This window comes from Strongylocentrotus purpuratus, unplaced genomic scaffold (assembly GCF_000002235.5).
Source record: "Strongylocentrotus purpuratus isolate Spur 01 unplaced genomic scaffold, Spur_5.0 spur5_scaffold_7, whole genome shotgun sequence".
Lineage (NCBI taxonomy): Eukaryota > Metazoa > Echinodermata > Echinoidea > Camarodonta > Strongylocentrotidae > Strongylocentrotus > Strongylocentrotus purpuratus.
Genome location: NW_022145613.1, coordinates 1,004,050 through 1,026,843, shown reverse-complemented (window position 1 = coordinate 1,026,843; position 22,794 = coordinate 1,004,050). Strand labels below are relative to the sequence as shown.

The 22,794-nt window shown below is 35.5% G+C and overlaps 1 protein-coding gene across 1 annotated transcript; it reads right to left on the bottom strand.

The window, feature by feature from the left end:
* On the bottom strand, positions 1-22,794 carry LOC115919759 (neurabin-2-like). Its single transcript, XM_030973904.1, has 4 exons — positions 22,774-22,794; positions 22,056-22,188; positions 12,237-12,357; positions 1-126 (listed from the first exon to the last, which is right to left on the bottom strand). The coding sequence occupies exons 1-4, from the start codon at positions 22,792-22,794 to the stop codon at positions 18-20; spliced, it is 384 nt and encodes a 127-aa protein (XP_030829764.1). The 3' UTR covers positions 1-17.

Genomic DNA, 22,794 nt, shown 5'->3' with positions numbered 1-22,794 from the left:
ATATTTGATCATCCATCTTACCTGACTTGTCCTTTGGTGTTCTTAAGAACCATGGCTGCATACGATTGACTCACACCTACAAGACTCTTTCCATCCACTTCAATGATCTGATCATTCACTTTGATCCTAGAGAGAGAGGGAATAAAGAATAGGAGACAAAAATTATTTAAAATTGCAAATATCAATGCTCAATATCTATGCAATTAATTGATATGGATCTGCGCCTACATGTACCGTAACCTCTAATGCTCTGAAAGCTGATATCTATAATTAACTCAAAAGCATTTTCTTTTCTTTTTTTTTATAAATGTGATACGGTACATGTCGTGATTATTACATAACTGATATTTTTTACATCAAAACAATACCAATTATACCAGTGAGATGATTCTACATCTCCAATTCCCTTGGATGTGATTAGTCTTGTCCCAAACACTAGAGGGAGCACTACTGCATGAGACAGGACCTTGGTCATTGCAGTCTAGCCTAGCTAAGAGCTAGTATTTCATCAAGTTGATATAAGAGGCATGTATTGATTCAACCTAAGGCTACTATGATCACATCTAACCTTGAGATCTCATCATATTGTCAATCACGACAGATCATCTATATCTTCACTATTCCCTACTGACTTCTTGTCTTGGTCTCAAACATCTTCCTGATTGTCATGTCTGGTGAGATTTCAAACCAAAGTAAAACAAATTCTTACGAGAAATACAATAAAAACAATGTTGATCATTCAAATACAGACAATTAACCTCCAAAAAGTCATCAATTTGTAATCCCCTGTATGAAAGATTAGATATGGTCATGAAATTGAGACATGTACAAAATGTATTGTTGTCTGCTGAGAAACAGAGGGTGTTTGTTAACTTCTACATAGATTCGTCCTTGTTTTCACGAAGTGACAGTAGAGAGGAAAATCGTAACGCAAGTGAATGCTATTTTTTTCACTACCGTCACTTCGTGAAAACAGTGACGGATTTACCTTCTGAATCTTAACACATGATAGGCCTGTTAGCCTGGTCATGTGACATACCCTTCACTTGCTTGAAAACAGATTTTTTTAAACTCAATAATGTCCAGCTTTTCAGGACAGGGGATAACTTGCCAAATAAAGTCAGAGAAATGAAACAAAAATATTCGGTATTGACAAGACTATATATGAAGTACCAAATCATTGTTCCGAAAACTTGTGTGAAAAGAAAATACAAAAGGCAGCAATGAAATGGAAATCGATAGAACAATGTCAATAAACTCCAGGCCCTAGGGTGTACAATGAAATTATATATGTGCTAGAAGCATCTGTAGAATTCTTGTAGTTGAATCACCACTTCATCAAATGAAACATACCCATCTCTTCCGATCGCTCCAAGAACAATTACAACGGTTCAACTTCAATTAAGTGTGTCTGGTGTAGTCATATCAAGGGAATAACAAGGAGCAATACTCTCGTTTAAAACATATAAAAAATGGGAAATGGTATGAGATTACATAGAAGGCATAGGTATAGCTATAGGTATTGCTATAGGCTTTGTAAGTCATTACAAATTGCGGCAGATCAGTAAAGCGCTTAGAGACATCGTAGATGTATTAAGCGCTATATAAAAGCGGAATATTATTATTATTATTATTATTATCAGGATGGGGGGGGGGTGGCATGAGAACATCCCTTCTGGCACCAACTTGGGATTATCTTTTGGGGGAGAGAGGGGGGGAGAAGCTTGTCAGAAAAAAATTGTGAACTTTTTTTCTTCTTCCTGTAATTAGCAGGGGTCTCACTTAACATATTATTTTGGTTGCCAGCTTGGCAACTTATAACAGTTAGTTTCTAAAGTTGCCCCCCCCCTCAAAAAAAAAAAAAATAATAATAATGATAAAAATAAAATAAAGTAGGCTTGAGTCGGTACGGTCGATCACACCGGGACCCGACCGTTGCCGTCGGGTCCCGGTTTCGTTTTTTGAGAACCGACGCTCCGAAAAAAATAATGAAATATGTAAGAAATTGCAGTTTTGCACACCACTAAAATCAATCCACCTTGAAACTTAAGTATTTAATTGTTACCAATCATATTCTAGCTCATCCTGAATCAATCCGAACTGCTGATATAAATATGGGTTGCAAAGCAGTTCGCCCCATGGGGTTGTTGTCGCCAGCTGCTAGCTACATGTAGCTACTGTACTGGCTGGGTCTCTCGACAGAATTAATAAATCAGGTTGAAAGAAAAATTAATGTTTGAATAATAAAACGATTTTCTAAAAAGTACTTCTTAACAACATACCGATCAAATAATTTTTAAAAGACAAAATAGATATTTTTTCTTTGATTTTGAACACCGCATGCTTCTTTTAAAAGCTGAAAATTACTTGGTAATCACAAGAAGTTTCGATACGGATAGCTGTTGCAAGGCAAGTTCAGACTAGTCTCGGAAAAATGCGCTGTGCTCCTCGTTAGCTGTAATGCGTGCCAGAACGAACCCAAACGAAGACGTGATCGTAACGAGAAAAAAATCATTAAAAACTACGAGAGCACAATTGGAAAGACAACTACTCAAAATTATCGTAAGCAGATACATAACTTGGAGGAAGAATACAATAATTGTCCAAGAAAAGCCACACAAATAGTGTATTTAAGGAGTTACTATAGGTACAATCATTATCGGAAGGGCCTGCTGCGATATATCCGAATTATACACGTGTTTGAATTGAACACGAGGCAAATACCGCCCTCTACGGTAAAAAGCAGTATAACACAGGATTCGAGTATTTGCAGCAGGCACCTTGCGATAAAAATGTACCCAGTTACTCCTTGATTATAACAATTTCTGTGGCATTTATTGGGCGATTATTGAATTCTTTGTCCAAGTTATGTATCTGATTATGGTAATTTTGAGCAGTAGTTGTCTTTCCAATTGTGCTCTCGTAGTTTTTAATGATTTTTTTCTCGTTACGATCACGTCTTTGTTTGGGTTCGTTCTAGCACGCATTACAGCTAACGAGGAGCACTGCGCATTTTTCCGAGACTAGTCTGAACTTGCCTTGCAACAGCTATTCGTATCGAAACTTCTTGTGATTACCAAGTAATTTTCAGCTTTTAAAAAAAAGCATGCGATGTTTAAAATAAGAGATAAATATTTATTTTTGTCTTTAAAATATTATATGATCGGTATATTGTACAGAAGAATTTTTTAGAAAGCCGTTTTATTATTCTAACATTAATATTTTTTGACCAGATTTATTCAACCTGCATAAATCAAAATGGCGGCTCGAATGTTGTCTTTCTATTTCTGCCCCAGTTTTTTTACTTTTAGAGGCACGATAATGGCACTAAACATCGCCAATCATGGATGAAAATAATGTCAAATGGAAGAATATACCGATCTGAGCCGAGGTATGCATGTGTTGATATATTTGATTGATAAAAAAGGTCACTTTTAAGGGACATACTGATGATATGCGCTTTTTATAGAGGCAAGTGACAAATCCTGGGAGCTGATTTCGGGACACCGGGTCCCGATCGGTGCAAGGCCGTCGGGACCCGGTTTATGAAAATCCCGACATGACTCAGGCCTAAAATAAAGACACTTTTAGCAATCATTTACAGTGAACTACACAAAAGTCATAATGAAATGATAATGAAAGTGAGTTTTATGTAAAGCCACCAAGGCAGGAAATGGAGTACTTTGAGGTTGTCCAGTAGGATTTTTCGTTGGCAGAAGGACCCGGGGAAACATCTAATTTCGAGCCTTGCGTCTAAGATGTCAAAAATCAATTACGCTTCACACACAAGTTGACACGTAAAAGATGCCACAATACTTTAGGGCTTGAAGTAGGAATAACAAAACAAAACAATTTTTAATTTTTTTTGTATATGTTTGATTTAGAAAAGACAGAAAATCAATACTTCAGAGCTATAGAACTTTTCAGACCGGAAGGGGAAAGGATACTTTATCAATCATGTCACATGACTCTGTCTAACTCTAAATCAAAAGCTAAAATAAAATTCATCCATTTGTATTTTTAGGTACACCACGTATGAAGTTCAACACAAAACGAGGCAACATTTCTAGTGGAATGGCTGCAGGTACGGAAACGATAAGAATATTAAGTTATAATACTAATATAATTAAATTGGAACATAATATAGCTTTCTCATATTAAATGTCTGTAACTTGGACTGTCCATGCTCAATTTAGCACTAGAACAGAGCCGCTTAAAGCAGAAACTTGGATATTAGCACGTAAGCATGCTATTCTAATGTTCCTTATACCCTTAAAAATTGTAACCTTTTTGTTTTAATTCTAGTTCACCTGGTAATATTAGATGTTTTTGTACTTTTGGAATGATACATTTCAATTTGAGTTGCATCATTCCATTACATTCCACACTGATTGAAAACATACCATCCATTACATGTAGCAGTACATGTCAAGAACCTCTACCTTAAGAAAGAATAAAGTTTAACTAATCTTTTGAAACATTTCAGATCTACATGAGGGGTAAACGAGGTGGTATAGAGAATTGGGGCTATCTTTTCTAATATCATAACTTATCCTGGTTAATTATTCCAACTGATTTTCATTAAATAATCATTTCTGTTGCTTCCGTTTGGGAAGATGGATTTTCCCTGATTTTATTAAGTAGACATCCAAGGAAGCTTCAAAAATTTGTTGCAAAATGACAGCATATTTTCTTCTTCGTAACAAACCCTTTATATATTTACATCAATCACCAATGAACTATCTACTGTCTAATGCTATTTATTTGGAAAAAATTAGGCCAACCAATCCATGTGGAGATACCCATTTCAAGTCACTTTAGGAAACGATATTCATTTTCAAAATCCTGCCTTTTAGCATTTAAAAGCAATGTAATTCAAGAATGTAATTTGTAGATAGCAAGGGACAAGTATAAAAAAAAAAAAACCTGAATGGTCATATATAGTTACATACTTCATATGAATGGAGGGGGGGGGGGATTTATAGAAATCATGTAGTACTCTCCGCATTCTCTATCTCCACTCACAACACACATGAAGGTTGTTGAAGGTCATTATTCCATCATGTTCTCTGGAGAATGCAGTCCATTTACAATGCACCCTAAGGCCAACTCATATAAACCCCACGCAAGTCCATTTAATATGAACCCCTCTCGGATATGAACTTACAAATTGATATGGCATCTGAAGAAGAAAAAAAATTCTTAAAAATTAACCTTGACGAGATTTCTTTTTTTCCTCTTCATGGGGTGCACCCCTGCCTCGCCCCCCTGTCGCGCCCCTCATAATGCCTGGGGAGGCATGTGGGTACCCATAGAGGGGTGAAAAATGTTTTTAATGTAATCTTGATGAAGGCATGGGAGGGTGAACTTGATATCATCACAAGGGGTAGATGGTTGTAACTCCATGCAAGCTAAATGTACTATGGCAAGGGTGGGGTCCAGTATCAATGAGATGCACTTTTAGCAAGCCAGCTTCCATCATCACGCTAACTCTCCATCAACCATGTTGAGACATTATTAAAGGTGCTAAAGTGGTATCCTACTATTAACATCCAAAATATGTGACACTTTCAAAGACGCTGTTGATTTGATGTTTATTACATGTGATGCAATTCTTGAGTATTTGATAGATTCTTTATTCCACAGACTTGGTGTGCACACCTCAATCAGCCACTGAATGGACATACAACCTTATACCATTAACATGAACTGAGCTGAACTCAGAAGTACATGACACTAAACATCAAATTATTACGAGAGGAACATTTAACACATTGGCGTTGCTCTATCAAAAGGTGTAGATTTGCTGGGTAAGGTACTCTTCTTACTCTGTTGGATATCTCACCAGTTGTGTGAAATAATATAACAGCTGTTAGAAATAACATTGACATCTTTAATATCATCATACTAAGAAGTAAATGTGATGAAGAATGTAAATTCACTGCATAACATCACGTTCTTGGGTAGGAGATGACAGGTTACGAAACTCCTTCATTTCTAAAAGACCTTATTCATTTATTAACCATTATCTTCATCTTCCCTTTACAGCTCTTGCTTTTCAAGTATTACCAAGACGAATTATCCACACTCATACTTTAATATGGACTTGTATTAGTATTTAAAGATAATCCCAATCTCTTTGATCAAATACCCTTTTCTAACTGCACCGATTTTCATCGGATGCATCCGGACGCATCCGATGAAAGTGCCAGTTAGAAAGCAACAGAGGAGAAAAAGGCGATTAAATAGCCGATGAAAAGAAGAGAAATAGGCGATTAAATTCTCCTGCTCTAGAGCAGGAGAAATTCTCATTCTATTGGTGTCACACCGATGAAACGTGCAGTTAGAAAACGTTCGGGAGAAAAGGGCGATTAAAAAAGCGATTAAAATGGTCAAAGGTCGCAGTATACGCGCGCTTTACCGTAACCAGCTGTGTTTGTTGACTGGAGCGCGGGCTTAATAATTACGTAATAATTCTTCACTTCCGGCGAGGGCTCGCCACAGCGAGTGAATTTCACCGGCAGTTAGAAACCGACAGGGGGAAAACTGCGGTTTCACCTTTGTTTACATAAGGAAAATTCAATCGGTATTTTCATCGGTGTGACTCCGATAGAGTGCAGTTAGAAAAGGGTATAAGTGTAGCAAGAATTCAGAATTGCAAACAGCTGTGAAATTCTTCAGAGTCGGGTAATGAGTAATTAATAAGTCAGGTAATTAGTAATTGGTCCTAGATGACCAATGCTGCCTGGAAGACCTAGTCAGTGGCAGCAAATGAGAAGGCTCTTCAGTGTGCAAAAGCCTGGCAGAACATTTGAGCACAGATGATGGACACGAAAGAAGAAGTAATTAATACTACCTAGGGTAATAAGTAATTAATATTACCTGGGCAATCAAAATTGATTAGAGGTCTCTGTTTGGTTATCCATGCAATTACCATATATCATAATCTGTGATGATTATAATTAGTCCATTCATTCTCCATACACCCATCCTCACTATGCTGAATTTTCAAAACAGCCTGCCAGCCAGTTCTACTCTGACTTCTGAGAAATTAACACTACACTCTAAAAACTGAAATGTTAAATGTCAATTTAAAAGGGCCGAGGCACTCTTTCAAAATGTCAGATTGTTTCTTTTAACCTGCTGGATTCAACCTTTATAGTGTTGGATCCAGCATCTTCAAAGTGTTAATCTACCATTTTGAAAGAGTGGTCACCCCTCGGCCCTTTTAAATGGTGATTTAACATTTATAGTTAGAGTTTATATAGCAAATTCATAGTGAAGAACCAAATAGCATGTTATTCTTCGTCCTTGTGCTAGGAATACATATGTATAATGTACTAAGTAACTTGGGGTATATAATCCCAAGCAAGTTAAAGGCATCAATTAACAATGTTAAATCTGAGATGCATGGCCCTATACATGCTATTAGTGTCTGTGATATGGTGTAATATTGAAGCCCTAAAAAAAATGCGCTTCAAAATGATCATGAAGTTCCTCATTATTTTCCCCAACAGACTGTAGTGTTATGAAAACTGTTAGGAAAACGTAAAAATTGATATCGATTTCCAATCATAAATATCTTGATAATCAGACAGGCGATCGACTTGTAAATGTCATGGGATTCATGTATGCCCTAAAGGTTTATAATTATGGTTGCAGCATGAGCTAAATCAAGGATTTTTTTAAAGGATCTTACACAAAGTTACCGGATCACTGTAAAGGTTAGTTGGTGAAAGAGCCCATTATTTTACCAATAAATGGAGCAGTGAAGATGCACTGCAATGGGGATCAAGATCATGCCCATGCTCTGTAGATTTACTAGCTAACTATCGAGAAACGAGCAGGGATTACTCAGTCAAGCTAATGGAGACCCCATCAACCTTGGACTATTTTCTTGAGCCTAGCTATTAGTTTAAAGGTAAAGACCAGTTATGGTTATGCGATTGCATTGTGAAAGAAACGTTGTGGAATTGATCAGAAAAGGTTGATCATCTAGCATCTAGCATCTGCAAGGTTCTGGAATCATCAAAATGATAAGAAATTTGTCTTTGTAAAGTTACAAGCACTATACACAGAAAGATGTATATGGGACTACCCTATATCTCTCACAGACCATGAGAGAAACAAATTTACCAAATATATGAATTAGTAGGCGGTTTCCCGGGAAATTTTTTATCATCATGTATTAGTCAAAACATATTCTTTCACATGATTGGTAATGAGAGCTTCCATTTCATTTTTTGAAATTGGGGCGTTTCCAATACTGGTCTTTACCTTTAATATCTTGAGCAACGAGCTTTCTTAGGCTAATGTAAAAACACCTTTAACCTTCTTCTCCATTCTAGTTCAACCTTCACCATACCAACCATACCTATAACACCTTTCAGACCACTTTTCCAATAGTACTATTCTCCAAGCCATAAATCCCCTATTCACTATCCCCCAAGCAGTAGTTTGAACTGCATCGTTAGTTATATCACCCCTTTGGGATGAGGTGTCTGAGAGGATCAAGTTCCATTAATAATCATCCATCCATGCTTATAGTTAAGATCAAAAACAATCTTCCATTTTCATAATAGTGAATAGGCATGGTTTTATTGGCTTCAAAACTAATGATCATGAACTTAATAATTATGATATTGGCCTCCAAACTAATAATCTTAAGCTTAATAGTATAATATGATAATATTGGCTACTTGTATACTGCTCATAATTGTCCACCATGCAATGATGCGCACAGAGCTAAGATATCACAGTTTGCTTAAAAGCATTACTCATTTTTATTAAAAAAACGTTGGGAAAACGGTTTTGAATTTTTTTAATTCCAAACATAAATATATTGATAATCAGACAGGTAATCGGCATGTAAAAGTCAAAGGATTCCTGACTGACCTACAGGTTTATATTATCACTTCAGCATGAGCTAAATCCAGGATTTTTTTAAGAATCTGAGACAAAGAAAGATACCCAATCCCTTTAAAGGCAGTGTATCCCTTGTGCAGCCAACATCAAATTCTGTAGAACTTTGCAGGAATTATGAATATGTCACATATATATATATATATACCTGTGAAATTATGGAATTTAAATGTTAGCAGTGTCCTAGTATTCAAATATGCAAGGAAACCTGTTTACTTTCTAGACTTCACTGTCAGACACTTTTGTAAGACTGACTGACTCTTTTCTTCTTTGGTAATAACATGCATAAAATGAGCTGTAAAGGATACATGAACATCTGTCTACATCAATAACCCAATTCTTGTAATGGCCAAAATTAAACTGATTGAATCTTTGCGCAGCACAAACCTATGACCATTCAGTAGAAGGGTCTCAAAATCAGACTATTTAATTAAACGCCAGCGATTGCTAAATTCGATTTGACAACTAACGGTTGTTATTTTCCCACAACAAGACATTTTCAAGCCCTTTCAAATGCCGTTGGAATTTAACCTTTTCATTTTTGTTGGCCTGCAAATGGGACATAGTACTTTTAAGGCAGACTTAAAAGGGTCCTAGCTATCACCTACTTTTTTAATACAAATGTTAGGGTTTCCATTTGATATCCAATGTTCAGAATATCAATTTCAAATAGAGCATCTGTAAAGAGAAATGGCAGATTCAAATTCAGGTTCTGAAATTGCACTCTTAAAGGTAATACAAAGTTTTGGTATATAGGGTCATGAATATGGTTCAAATGAACATATTGGAAGCATAAATGATCCTACAATATTCAATGATGGTTGTCTTGGTTGAAATTGAGTCTAAAGTTATGAAATTGTGAATATTAACTGTTTATGTTGTATAGCTCCCTTTCGAGATTCATATTACTTTAGCTTAAAAACAATGTTTCTTAACTAAAATCAACTGATTTTCTATTCCCTTTTGGAAATTAGATATCAGAACTGCATATTCAGAGATTTTCATGGTCCCAGCTATTTTAATTTCTCGAAATCCTTACTGTTTTAGAGCCCAATTTTCTCAAAGTTGCTTATTCTAACACTAGGTTTCACAATGTTAATGCAAATTTTAAATTTCATAATCTAATCCTATTGAAATATTACCAAAACTTTAATAAAGAGAAGAACCTTGTGAGAGTGTGCTTCCATAACATTTGTCACACATGAAGGCTGAAGAGATGAAGAGTTTCTAAATGTTTCCCGGGAAGTACAAGATATGTTAAAGTAAAGTAAAAGATAACTTTTTGAAGAAAACCACTGCTGATATATACTGTGCAGCTTTATAGGTCTGTGATAAAATAGAAAGGCAATATAGGTCAGTTACAGAGAGGGCATGCCTAAACTATAGAAGGCAATTTGTAATATATCCTTCTAAGTAGAGTTTCACCAGGCCATAATGAGAATATATCGTCTGTTTCGAGCCATAAGGGCGCTAAATCTGTTTTAAAGTATAATATCTAACATCCTTCTGGCTCCAAACAGACGATTTGTTTCTAAGATGACAGATATGCCTACGCGTTGACAATTGCTCTTTGATGGGCAAGGAAATGCTCTGTGGAAAAAAAAGCGCAGCACTTTGCTCATAAACAATAAGAAAGCAATTCACACTATATCCTTCTGAGTAGAGTTTCACCAGGCCATAATGAGACCATATTGCCAAGGTGGAGAACTACATATTGTGATATGCTCCTCAAATTCTGACAAAATTGAAAGCAAGCATACAGTAAGTCTTTTTTCCTCATTAGATAGCCCTCATAAGGTCAACTTTGTTGAGAACATCTCCATCAGATGTGTTATTGCATATCAGTCGAATATGTGAATACAAACATATTATAAGATCATATAGACAACCGTAGATGCCCTAATTCAAAGGAAAGTAACATCAAAATGTGAAGCAATTTGTCCAAACCCTAGGGCTATTTATGCTAGCTGGACCCAACAGTTCATTTGAAAGTGTCCATCAGAATATTGAATCAAGCAGTTACTTTATACATCAGCCTAGCTTATAGATTTCAAGCAGACCCTTTTTCCCCTCTTTTTAATTGGTTTATCAAAAAATCGCTGAAGGCTGATATTGTATGTTTTACAAAGCAATCAGATATTAACAACATAATACAACAGTGTCAAAATACAAAAATAATATAACAAAATAACAATGGCAACATCATACAGCAATAGAAAAGATTTAGTACAATGTATGGAAGATGCAGATAAGTAGCCATCCAGGCAATGTCATTAAATATTCAAGGATAAATCCAATTGAGCATATGTTCAGGAATATTAGCCTTATTATTATTTTCACAATTATTGCAATAACAACCAGGAATAATTCAATTCCTCATAAGGCTGTCCTCACTAGCTCCAGATTACCAATATCCCACTATTTGAACTATCCCGATCGCAAACTATCCAGCTAATTTGCGTCTTCATCAGCCCGAAGTTCCAATTAGCGGGATATTTGGTGGGGATTGTCATCCCAAGATATCTTGGGTGGTTGGCAAAATATCCAGCTATTTGTCTGGTGCGTCTTCACCAGACCGAAGACTCGCACTATACTATGCAAGAACGCTGAGCAAAAGAGTTTCAAGTTTTGAGGTCGAATCTCGAGCTGATGAAGATGCGATTTGTAACTTCGGGATTAATTCCCAAATCAGAAATAGCGGGCTATTTGGCAATCTCGAGATGATGAAGACGCGCCTATATATACCCCTTTCATATGAAGGGTATATAGAGGGGTAGAAGAGGATCGAGTCCGCATGCACTCAGTCCAGACACAACTCTAATAAGAACAGTATCATGCAGCATCATATATCGATCCACTTTCAGTGCCAGACTCTTGAAGAATTCTGAGAGAAGGGTTGAGTCTGAACTTCATCTACACCGGAATTGCATTCTCTACAATATGAATGATATGTGCACTACTCAATGAAGATCTCAAGATCAAGATATCTTCTCAATTATCTCCTGTCCTTTTTTACAACAGGTTGGTGGGTAAAAAAATGAGAAATCATGGATATATTAGGACCGTCCTTGTCTGCATCCATGGAAACAAATGAGCATGGCAGATGAGATGAGCTCTAGCTGCTCCAAGTATGACCGGTAGTGACACCGGTAGCATGATCTGAGATGCGAATCAAGTGGGTATATTGACCCATGGACCTACTACGAACAAACGTAGGTCCATGGTATATCTAACGCTATGGACCGAGTCCAGACTCGGACAGTGTATATATGAAGGGTATAAGATGAAAGAAACTGAAATGGAGTGTTTCTTACCTTCCATCTCTCTGTGCGGCTCCATTAGGGGTGATCGTCTTGATGAAGATACCAAGCTTCTCTAGGCCTGCGTCTGCTCCTACTCCCATACCTATGATGCTCAGACCTAGACCGTCAGATCCTGCAACAAGAAAAGAAAGTTAAATTAACAAAGAGTTAAATCATGAAAGAACTATTAAAAACAGATATTGTGTTTCGAGACTGGGCAATCTACCGCAATGCATCAGGATAGATTTGTATTTTCTAATAAATAATTCTCCCAACAAATGATTTATGTAACCTATTTTGATGCTACTTCTATTACTGAAAAGACTTTTAAGCATAAGTATTAATCTGTTGACTACTGAACTCTGTCACTCCATAGGCTTACCACATATACCACTCGGTTCCCATAGACAATCTAAATATGGCTTTGACCAACAATATAGTGAAGATTTTAAGTCTTGCCTCCTTAAGGTTTTGTAATCATCTTTTTAAATAAAAGATATCCATAGACAGCTCGGTATCAGATACACAAACATTTCATAATAACCATTTATCAGTCGGGAGCCTTATGGCACCAAAGTGGGGCTGGATCGACAATCATGTATGGTGTTATCAGGAATATACATCCCACTAGGCGCCGGGCAACCTCTACTGAATCAACATATATATTATAAGTGATATGGAAAGATGCGAAAGGGCACCCTGTATGAATGTGTTGATTTTAAATTAAAGTTGGGGGTCTCCGAACTAGCATGATGTAAATTACTCAAGAGATGGAATAGAATATCAATTGGATTTACAGATAGAGAAAAAGAAATATCATCGCTTGGATAGTACAAATCAAAGCAGATCAAAAGAGAATGTGTGTGTGTAGAGGGGTACGAGTGTGTGTGTCTGTTTGAGAGAGACAGTGAAACATGGAAAGTGAGGGGGAGAGAGAGAGAGGGAGAGAGAGAGAGAGAGAGGGAGAGAGAGAGGGGGGAGTGAGAGAGAGAGAAAGAGAAAGAGAAAAAAGAGAGAGAGAAAGAGAAAAAGAAAGAGAGAAAGAGATAAAAAAACGAGAGAAAAGAGAAAGAGAAAGAGAGAGAGAGAGAGAGAAAGAGAGAGAGAGAGAGAAGAGAAAGAGAGAGAGAGAAAAAGAGAAAGAGAGAGAGAGAGAGAGAGAGAGAAGTAAGTTTAGACTATTTAGCATAGAAAACTAATTTGAAGAAAAAAAAACTGATGAAAAAACTGTTAAAGAGACTCCAGGGGGTATTCTGAACTTTCTTTTTATCTCAGATAAAACCTGAGATTCTAAGTCATCAAGATAAAAGTACCTACAAGATCTTTTTAAATTGGAAATGTACCCTGAAATTTATTGGCGACAAGTTCAAATTACCAATAAGAAATGGTAATTTTCACCCTAATGGTGTTCATGGAAAAGAATTACTATCTAGTGTTAGGAGAGTATAGCATGAAAGCATCATTTTGATAAATGATAAGTTTGCTGGATTCCTGCAACTGAAAAGTTTGAAAATCTGTTTCTACACTTTCACATTGCTGAACCAGACACAGAAAAAATATGCAGAAAACCTCTCATGGCAACCTATAATAACATTCTTTGAAACACAAATTAAGAATCCTAAAGAAAAGGGAAAATGTAGAGAGGGAAAATGTAGAGAGGGAAAATGTAGAGAGAGAATATGTGACATAGGGAATGAACAAAAGACCAAAAGAAGAAAAGGAGAAAAGGAGAAAAGGAGAAAATATCGATGGTGTTGAGTGGTAGCACTTTGATATTTTTGACTGAGGGTTGTTGAAATGCTCTTACATGTCCGCAAATAACCGTGCAACTCCAGACATGAGCAATTGAGAAATCAAGAGCTTGGAATAAAGGCTGACATAAACTGAACTCCTTCTCTCACTTCTCACCTTCTTCTCTATTTCCGTCACTCTCCTTTACATTCTCGTTTAAACCCCTACAATCTCATGGTGTGTGCATTCTTCTTCATTCATGTACCTTTCTTCTTCTCTATTTCCATCTCTCTCCTTTACATTCTCGTTTAAAACCCTACAATCTCATGATGTGTGCATTCTTCTTCATTTTGTACCATTATTCATCTCATTTCTGGCTGGAATAAAGCTTCATTATTAAAGACCTATCTTATTCTATGACCCTTTGGGTATACCTTAATATATCAGACTTTAATAAAACTATCAATCATAATTTAATGACTCTGTGAAATCAATCATTTATCTATACAAGATGAAGAGATAGAGGTGGGGATCAATCCACTTATCAAAATCCTAGAGCTCTAGGGAATTTCTTGAGATCTTTTCATTTCATCTCATCTCCTGTGCTTTAATATCTCTAGAGAGAGAACTGACCATATGTCCACCCAATCAAAAGACACAATCATCCTAATATAGCATTTTTGTTTTGTTTTAGATGTTCACAACCCTTATACCTATGAGTATTCATAGGTATATTTCTTGCTTGTGGTATTGTGCAGACAAAAGGCTTTTTAACTATAACCCCACCCCCTCAAATATACTGCCACTTTCTTACTAGACAAGTTATAATTGATTGCGTCAAAATTATGAATTGACAACAATTCTTAATTAAGAAGTAAATATGTTGTAAGATTATGAATTCTACTGAAAATTTTCACTTTTTCCTCCCTGATATGTAGAATTTTGATCTGTTAAGTGTTAGACAATAAAATATTTTTCTTATACTTTTAATGCTTTTAGAGACATTAGTTAATCCCTTAAAAAAATGTGTTTCTGTTTTTCACAATATTCTTTGATGAATTACACTCGTATCAAGAAGACTAAGTTGAATTACATGATATAGGAGTGGGCCGGCATACAATTGAAATCCTCAGACTCCCCGCTCAAAATGCTCTTCAGTTGATTCCAATAAATATGATAATAAACAAAAATACAGGAATACTACCAAAGATGATGGATAACATTTTGAAATGTTATCAGATTACCCATCTTATTATCCTCCTGGAATCTCTCTTTCTCATCTCATGAAAACCAGTTGCACTACCCAAAAAGCAGCAGAATTCTTTTATTCGGCAATACGTCATCTAATCTTAGTGTCCGAGCTTATAAACTGACAGATACGTATCGGCTATCATGAGAAGCTATACAACTCATAGGTATTCGGCTGAGAAAGCAGATTCTATTACACGCTCAATGGAAAACCACCGCATTCTCCTCCTAAGGATATACCTCTTTCATCTACATCAATCCAAAAAGGGTAAAAACTTTTCCCTTTTGTGCTTTCATCATTCTCCTCTCATTGATAAAACTATTAATATCAGCATTTATGAAGGTTTTTCTTCAGTATTATAGGGCTTAATGAATGATATATGACATTTTGTAATGGAATAATTAATAACGTAAATGCAAGCTATGAAAGATAAAAGTCCTTCAAAAATTCCAACATGAAAATAAATGCAAAATTACACTTCAGTCTGATCACAGTTAGGATTTCATTAAAATCATCATTTATGATTTGAAGTTGTAAGGCTTTTACCAATATTTGATATAACAATACACTTTAAGCAGATAGATTATTTCCACAGAAAGAACGAAAACCTGATGAAACTCATTAAAGAATTTTTTTTATTAAAATATAATTTTCAGCTAAAATTCATACATTTGGCACACTACTCTGTGAGCATTTTGAACACGTTTTTCACACACCATGGTTAATTTTCAGAAATGTTGTTTCTATAACCACTACCATAAAAAAAGAATTTCTTGACGGATACGAAAATAAAAAGGAGTTTGATGGAACATTAAAATGAGGCTTTAGAAGTTATTTGATCATGGCAATGTGAGCATGCAGTCAGTGAACTTATCAAAAAGCAAAAAACATCCCGAAAAGGTTAGATTACATGAGCCTCCCTTGGGCGATCCATTCTTTATGAAACCTGGCATTTCTATATTCTTTTTCACTTCCTCTCATATTTTTAAAGACAAAGTTCAGTTCTGGATACCCCGAATAGTGTACTACACAAGATTATTTGTTTTAAACTATGCTTTTATGGTCTTTAATTGTTCTCTTAATATAATATAGTATTAATGACTGCTTTGAGAGAAATAGTTGTTTTATTACGCTCAAGGGAAGGTTAGAATTGTGCTATTCCCCGAGGCTTGCCGAGGGGAATAGCCCAATTGTAACCTTCCCGAGAGCGTATGAAAACAACTATTTCTCGAATATTAAAGCAGTCATTAATACTTTTATATGCCGAAAAAAAATAGACTAAAAAATAAAAAATAAAATTTTTTTTTTTTTGGTCGAAGATGAGATTCGAACTCTTGCGTACAAAAGTTGATGTATCTAAAGTCAGCGCCTTAGACCTCTCGGCCATCGCGCGTTATTAACATGCTTGGCAGTTTTGTACGATATATACATTAAAATGGATTGAAACCGGCTTCGCGTGTGATGAATGCTTCGCAAAAGCTCCATGAAATGGACCCTTCTTTTACTTTTGCAATGCATATTGGCACGAACTTAGATCAAGATCTATCGGCAGATGTTGTTTTTTTGTTTTTGAGAGTTAATTTTCGTCTTCATGTCAACAATGCAAGATAAAATTGTCGGTAAGATCGATCGAGATTCAATTGTATTGAAATTGCCGACCAATTTTTCGCACACGTATGGTATCCTCCATCGCTCAAACCATTTTTTAACATGTAAACCTATGGGGTAACCATGGAGACTGACCTATTTTTTTAATAACCATGGTTATTAAAAATATTGAAATGTTTTATGCATGGTTACCGGGAATTTTACAGGAACAGTTGAAGTTTATGAATGCAATTCGACCAATCAGATGGCTGGATTTCTTAAGTGAGGTATATAACAATAATTACTTTGATAATTGTCTTTAATTAGTTTTATTTATTTGTGAACTCTTTCTTTGTTCCCATATGAATATATCTGTGTTTCGAAGAATGTTTGATTAAAACCCAATTTGTGTGCTTTTTGTTTTCTATATGACTCTAAACCACATATAAACAATACCTGAACATTCCAATTGACTACATCCTCAAGAGAGAAGAAGGTATTTCGCTCTAAATGCAATTAATCTGCACACAAACCTTTAACAGTTAATGAACAAGTCAGCATGGATAAGATGCAGTATGCTTTGATTACTTAAGTATGTTATATGGATGAGCTGTACACTCCTCTATCTCAAACTACAAAACACAAATTTCTACGACCTTTCTCCAATTTTACTGTCTTTTAAAAAATAAATATGAAAAAATGATAAATGATGCTACACACGTACACACATGCAAAATTAGAGTGGAAAATGATTTTTTTTTTTTTAAAGAAATAATTAAAGTGGAAAATGTAAGTAAAAAGGGGAGCCTTGGATACCCTGTGCATGTTATAGTGGAGAATGATTCCTGTGTATTAACTACTGCCTCAAGGCAGTGTGCCACTGCTGTACATGTAATGGAATCAAATATTTGTGGAGAGTTATGGCTGATATTCTTTTTGACACAAAAAGGTGAAGATAAAAAAATAGGACTTGTGTTTCTGCATGATGTCTAGTTTGGCCCCTGAGTATGCAGGGGAATATACATTAAATCTTTTCATTTTTTAAAATAATTATATTGTATAATTTATTTAAAATATCATATTTTATCTGTGCATGAATCTGTACTAAAATGTTTGATTTTCGTTATAAAATAAAGTGATTATCCAGTCACTTAATATGATCAAAAAAACTTCATGATTTTTTTTTTCATCTGCATTTTTCTTGCAGGAATTAATTACTTGAAATGCTAGAGGCGTCGTAATGGCAGCCAGGCTACAGCCGGGGTAGTAATTGTGTAGTGCCAGGAGTGTCAAGTCTGACAGATATGAGCGCTATACAAGAACACCATTATCATTATTATTCTCTTTCCAGCACACTTTCTAGAGAAATTTGGAAATTAAAATTATAACAAAAAATCAGGACCGATCAGACAAGCAATTAATTTCAAGCTTCGTGATTCTGGATCAATGGTCAGCTAAGACAGAGTGGTGCGGAAGTGTGCTGGTAGAAATTAAAACCTCAGTCCCATGTATTTGCTTTAATGATGTAAAACAGCATGGGATCAATGCAAGATCACTGCAGGATATTAGAAAATGAAATGGAAGAAAAAGAAGAGAACTAAATGAATCATACCTTGCCAAGAAGACAGCTTATTATCGCCAAGGTTTTGATGAGTGAAATTATAAGCACCCGAGGGATTAGAATCTTGACAGAAAGTGACAGAATGACATATACGCAAGGACAGAACCCAGCAAGCTTTTGTTGACATTACATTAAAAATCAACCCCAGAGCTTTTCAAGCAATGAAATCATGGAACAATTTACTACCATTAGTCCTGAGTACACTGAGACATTGAATTAAAGAATACTCCCCCCCCCCCCAGCAATTGGTAATTAGTTTCTTATGAAAACAAAAAATATTATTCTACTGTATTAAGTTAAGCCTGCCTGAGAAGATATTGCTCAAAAGTATTAGTGGACAACTCTGTCATGATGTAATACATATTTTGGCAATGGAACAACATCATTCTGGATCTACATCAACAATAACCCCCCCCCCCCCCCCACACACACACACACACACACACACACACACACACAAACAAAAACTAAACAAACTCTATTGCCAAAGTGTGATTACACTTTCTGGTTTTTGGCATTAATGAGCTACAATAAATTGAATACCACAATACTTCTAGCAATGTGAATGGACTTTTGTGACAGTGCCATTAGGAAAATTGAAAAGCTTTTAAAAATTGGAATGAAATAGAAATCTCATTGAGGTTTAATGGATGTATGATGATGCACAGCATGAAGTAATCAACAGAGAATGTGACTGGATTAAGTCCTTCTAACTAATGCTACATTTAATCTATTTGGCAATGAGGAAAGCAATTCCTTAGAAAATCTTCAGTTAGATTCTGTTTAAGAGAATTCAAGTAAGGATGATGAAGGTGACCTAGATAGTAGTGATGATAATGATGTCTTAACACAGACAACTTTGAAAGTATGCGAGCTGGAACATATACGCATTTGCAGTGACAAAGCACAAATGTTGCATCAAGATCTTCTGTTACCATCTGCAATTACAACAAAATTTACTATAAATGGTAGAGAGAGAGAGAAAAATAGAAAGAGAAATCATAATGTATTTGTCTGTACGTAGACCTGTCTACATTTGGGACATCATTAAAAACATCAACCAAGAGAGAAAAATTATTTTAAGAAGTTTGTAGTGATTTGAGCCAATTAATGAAGAGAAGCAACATAGAATAAGGTATATCTATTCTATTTATCAGCCTTTGGGGGGGGGGTCAAATAGTTGGAGATCAAATCAAATGATAGGAAAAGACACACAATTATGGCAGTTGCAATCCATTATTAGAGTAAATGTCTGGCATTATGTTTTCAAAATGACCAATGATGATATTAAAGAACATTAGCAAGCAGTAAAAGCAGATTAACCCATTTAGATCTAGGGATCACAAAATAGACTAAAGATTTGGATCGGGGATAAAACAAAGATATTAGGACAAGGAGATAAAGGAATCAAATTGTATCCTTAAATCCAAGATATGAGTAAACATTCTAAATATTAATATTTACAGCCGGCACACAGCTGGTTCTCTAATTCTTACATTAGTTCTGTTCATACTGCGATGCTTTTGATATGTGTTGGTTGATGTGAATTGGCCGGTAAGTGATCATTCCTTGGACTCTGTTCCTACCAGCATGGAAACGTTGTAATAAAACTGGAATTACCCAGTTCACATGTATGTCTACAGTTAGTGATGAGTTCTACTCCTAGTACTACTGTTACCCAAAATTATAAAAATGTTCAAGAAAGACAAACTTACTCCCTGATTCTTTACAAGAGAGAAATTAATTGTGTTTATAATTATATTTCCACACTTGACACTGTTTCTATCCAGTGTTCAGACTGTCTCCTCACTGTGCTCACAAAGTTCCATACTCTCTCTCTACAAAAAAGGAGTGAATGTTCACTCTATTTTCACTACATTTTCAATCTCCAGAGGAGTGACGTCTGTGATCACTCCATTTTTTTTAGAGAGTACTCTGTTCATGCAATTATCATTCTGTTTTCACACCACTTTCACACTGTTAAATAGTCTCCACATTGTTTACATCTCCACAGTGTGTTCATATCTTTTAAAGAGTTTGAATAACATATGAAGGGTATCCACAGTGTTTACCTTCTTCACAGTCCACACTGTGATGATATTGTCTCAAGATTGTCAACAATGTATAAAGAGCCTCCACACTGTGATCACAATGTAAGACCACATTGTGATCACAATGTAAAACAACACAATTACTACTGTTTTGAATATGCAAATTAAAAAGTATTAAAAAGTATTAAAGTATTAAAAAGAATTCTGTGCTTGTATAGAGGATGAAGGGTTCAATTCAGAGCAGGCAGTGAATGTGATAATAGAGTTGATTAGTTGTTTACATCAATCAACTCATCAATGTACACTCACTACATGATGAAGAGAACCACATCTGGTTATGTGAGAAAACAATATATCACAGGAAACATAAATAGAAACATGATCCAGTGACAAGGCCACCTCTCATAATCTCATTTACAAACTGATCAATCAAGTAAGTTAGACTCTGTAAGCTTACAGTAATCCTATTTAGTAAACTAACCCTCAACATAGCTCAACATCCTTCAGCATAGCCTCTTGTTCAAATTTGATCTGTTTTTCAAACCACATTTGTATGCATCATTGCCAATATAAATCATACATAATTGAGCCATTTGGCTGCAAAGTGCATTCATAATAAAGCCTTTTCAATCAATCAATCAATCAGGGGCCTGTTTCATAAACAACTTTTTATCTATAACAAATGCTAAATTTATATGAATAATTTGCTCTTAGCCAATCAGATGCCATGATTTCAGTAGCTTATAACAGTAGCTTGTAACTTGTTATTGATATCAAGTTTTATGAAACAGGGTCCTGGTTATCAGCAGTAGATGTGAACACATTAAAATCATCGGCATAAATTTTTCTTCCTCTCTCTCTCATTAACATTCTTCTTTTTTTATTTTATTCCTAAATATCATACTACTGAATTCAAAGAAAAACCTGAATAACAACTGTGTTTTTTTGCATTTAACTCCTTGTATTATTCATTACCACCTGCCCTTGTTTGTGTCTAGTAATGTGCTGGTATAGAATTTTTCATCTTAATTTGATTTAGAATTTATGATCTAACTTATTAAATAGATGACGAAAGAAATATTCATATACACTTCTCTCTCTCTCGCTCTCTCTCTCTCTCTCTCTCTCTCTCTTTCTATCTCTTTGTCTGGGTGTTGTATATTTCCAGAGCTATCAGTTTACATTAGCTTTTAAGCTGAAGTTCTTACATTTTGCCCCTATCATGTTCCACTACATTTCAACTAAAAACAGGATGTTTACTTTCAAAGTTTCCCTTTCTATCTCTCCCTTCTTCTCTTTCACTCCATTAAATACTCCATACTATCCCACCTTCTCTCTCCCTTAATCCCTCTAGTCTGCTCTCACTATTTCTCTATATTTCTTCCTACCCCCCCCCCCCCCAATTTCTCCAACTCTCTTTCATACCCCTTTTTCTATATCTCCATTTAATTGTTGTTCATTTCTCATTCTATCTATATATCTCTCCCTTTTTTTCTATCTCTCTATAATTGCTCCTTCTCTTACTCTCCATTTCATTCTCTCTCATCGTCTCTCCGTCTCCTATGACTAACATCACTTCAAGGTCAACTCACCTTTCTCAAGGTCAACGGGGAAAACATCCATTTTCTCCACTCTTTTCTCAAGTTCGTATTCGGCTGACGCTGCAACGGGATCAATGTCATCATTGCGCCTATCATAGACATCTTGGGCGTATGTTTCATGAACCTGTTGAAATGATAAAAAAACAAGAAGAAAACTGATTTATGGTGATTCCAGATGGGACAACTTTTATTTGTAAACAAAAAAAGGAGCAAAAAGCGTTTAAAAAAAAAAATTCTCATTACTACTCTGCTCAGATTGTTGCAACCAACATGTTTTACAGTAATAAATCCAACATTGTAGAAATGCCGTCACTACTACTTTATTTTCCATTTATTTCACCTCGGAATTAAAAATCACTGTACATGACCAGTCACTAATATGGTGTTCTAAATTTCACTTAATGATTGCCCTAAAACATCCATGATTATTGGCAAAGGGAATTTTAAAATTAAAATTCTGTTTTGTTTAATAAAGAATGGCCTGTAACACATTTCACCTAGAAAAATACCTCAATGTTCTGCTATCTTGCTTTTATATTGATCCTAAATCCTTTGAAAGTGGAAAATAAAGTTCAAGTTGGAATGGGAACAGTTCAGCTTATTTACGATAAACTGAAAAACTATCAACAGGACACAGACAGACAATTCCTTAAGGGATAATACCACTGGCACCACTTCCTCTTCCAGAGGTATTAACACAGATTGTTACTCTGGCCTTGACCAAGATCAT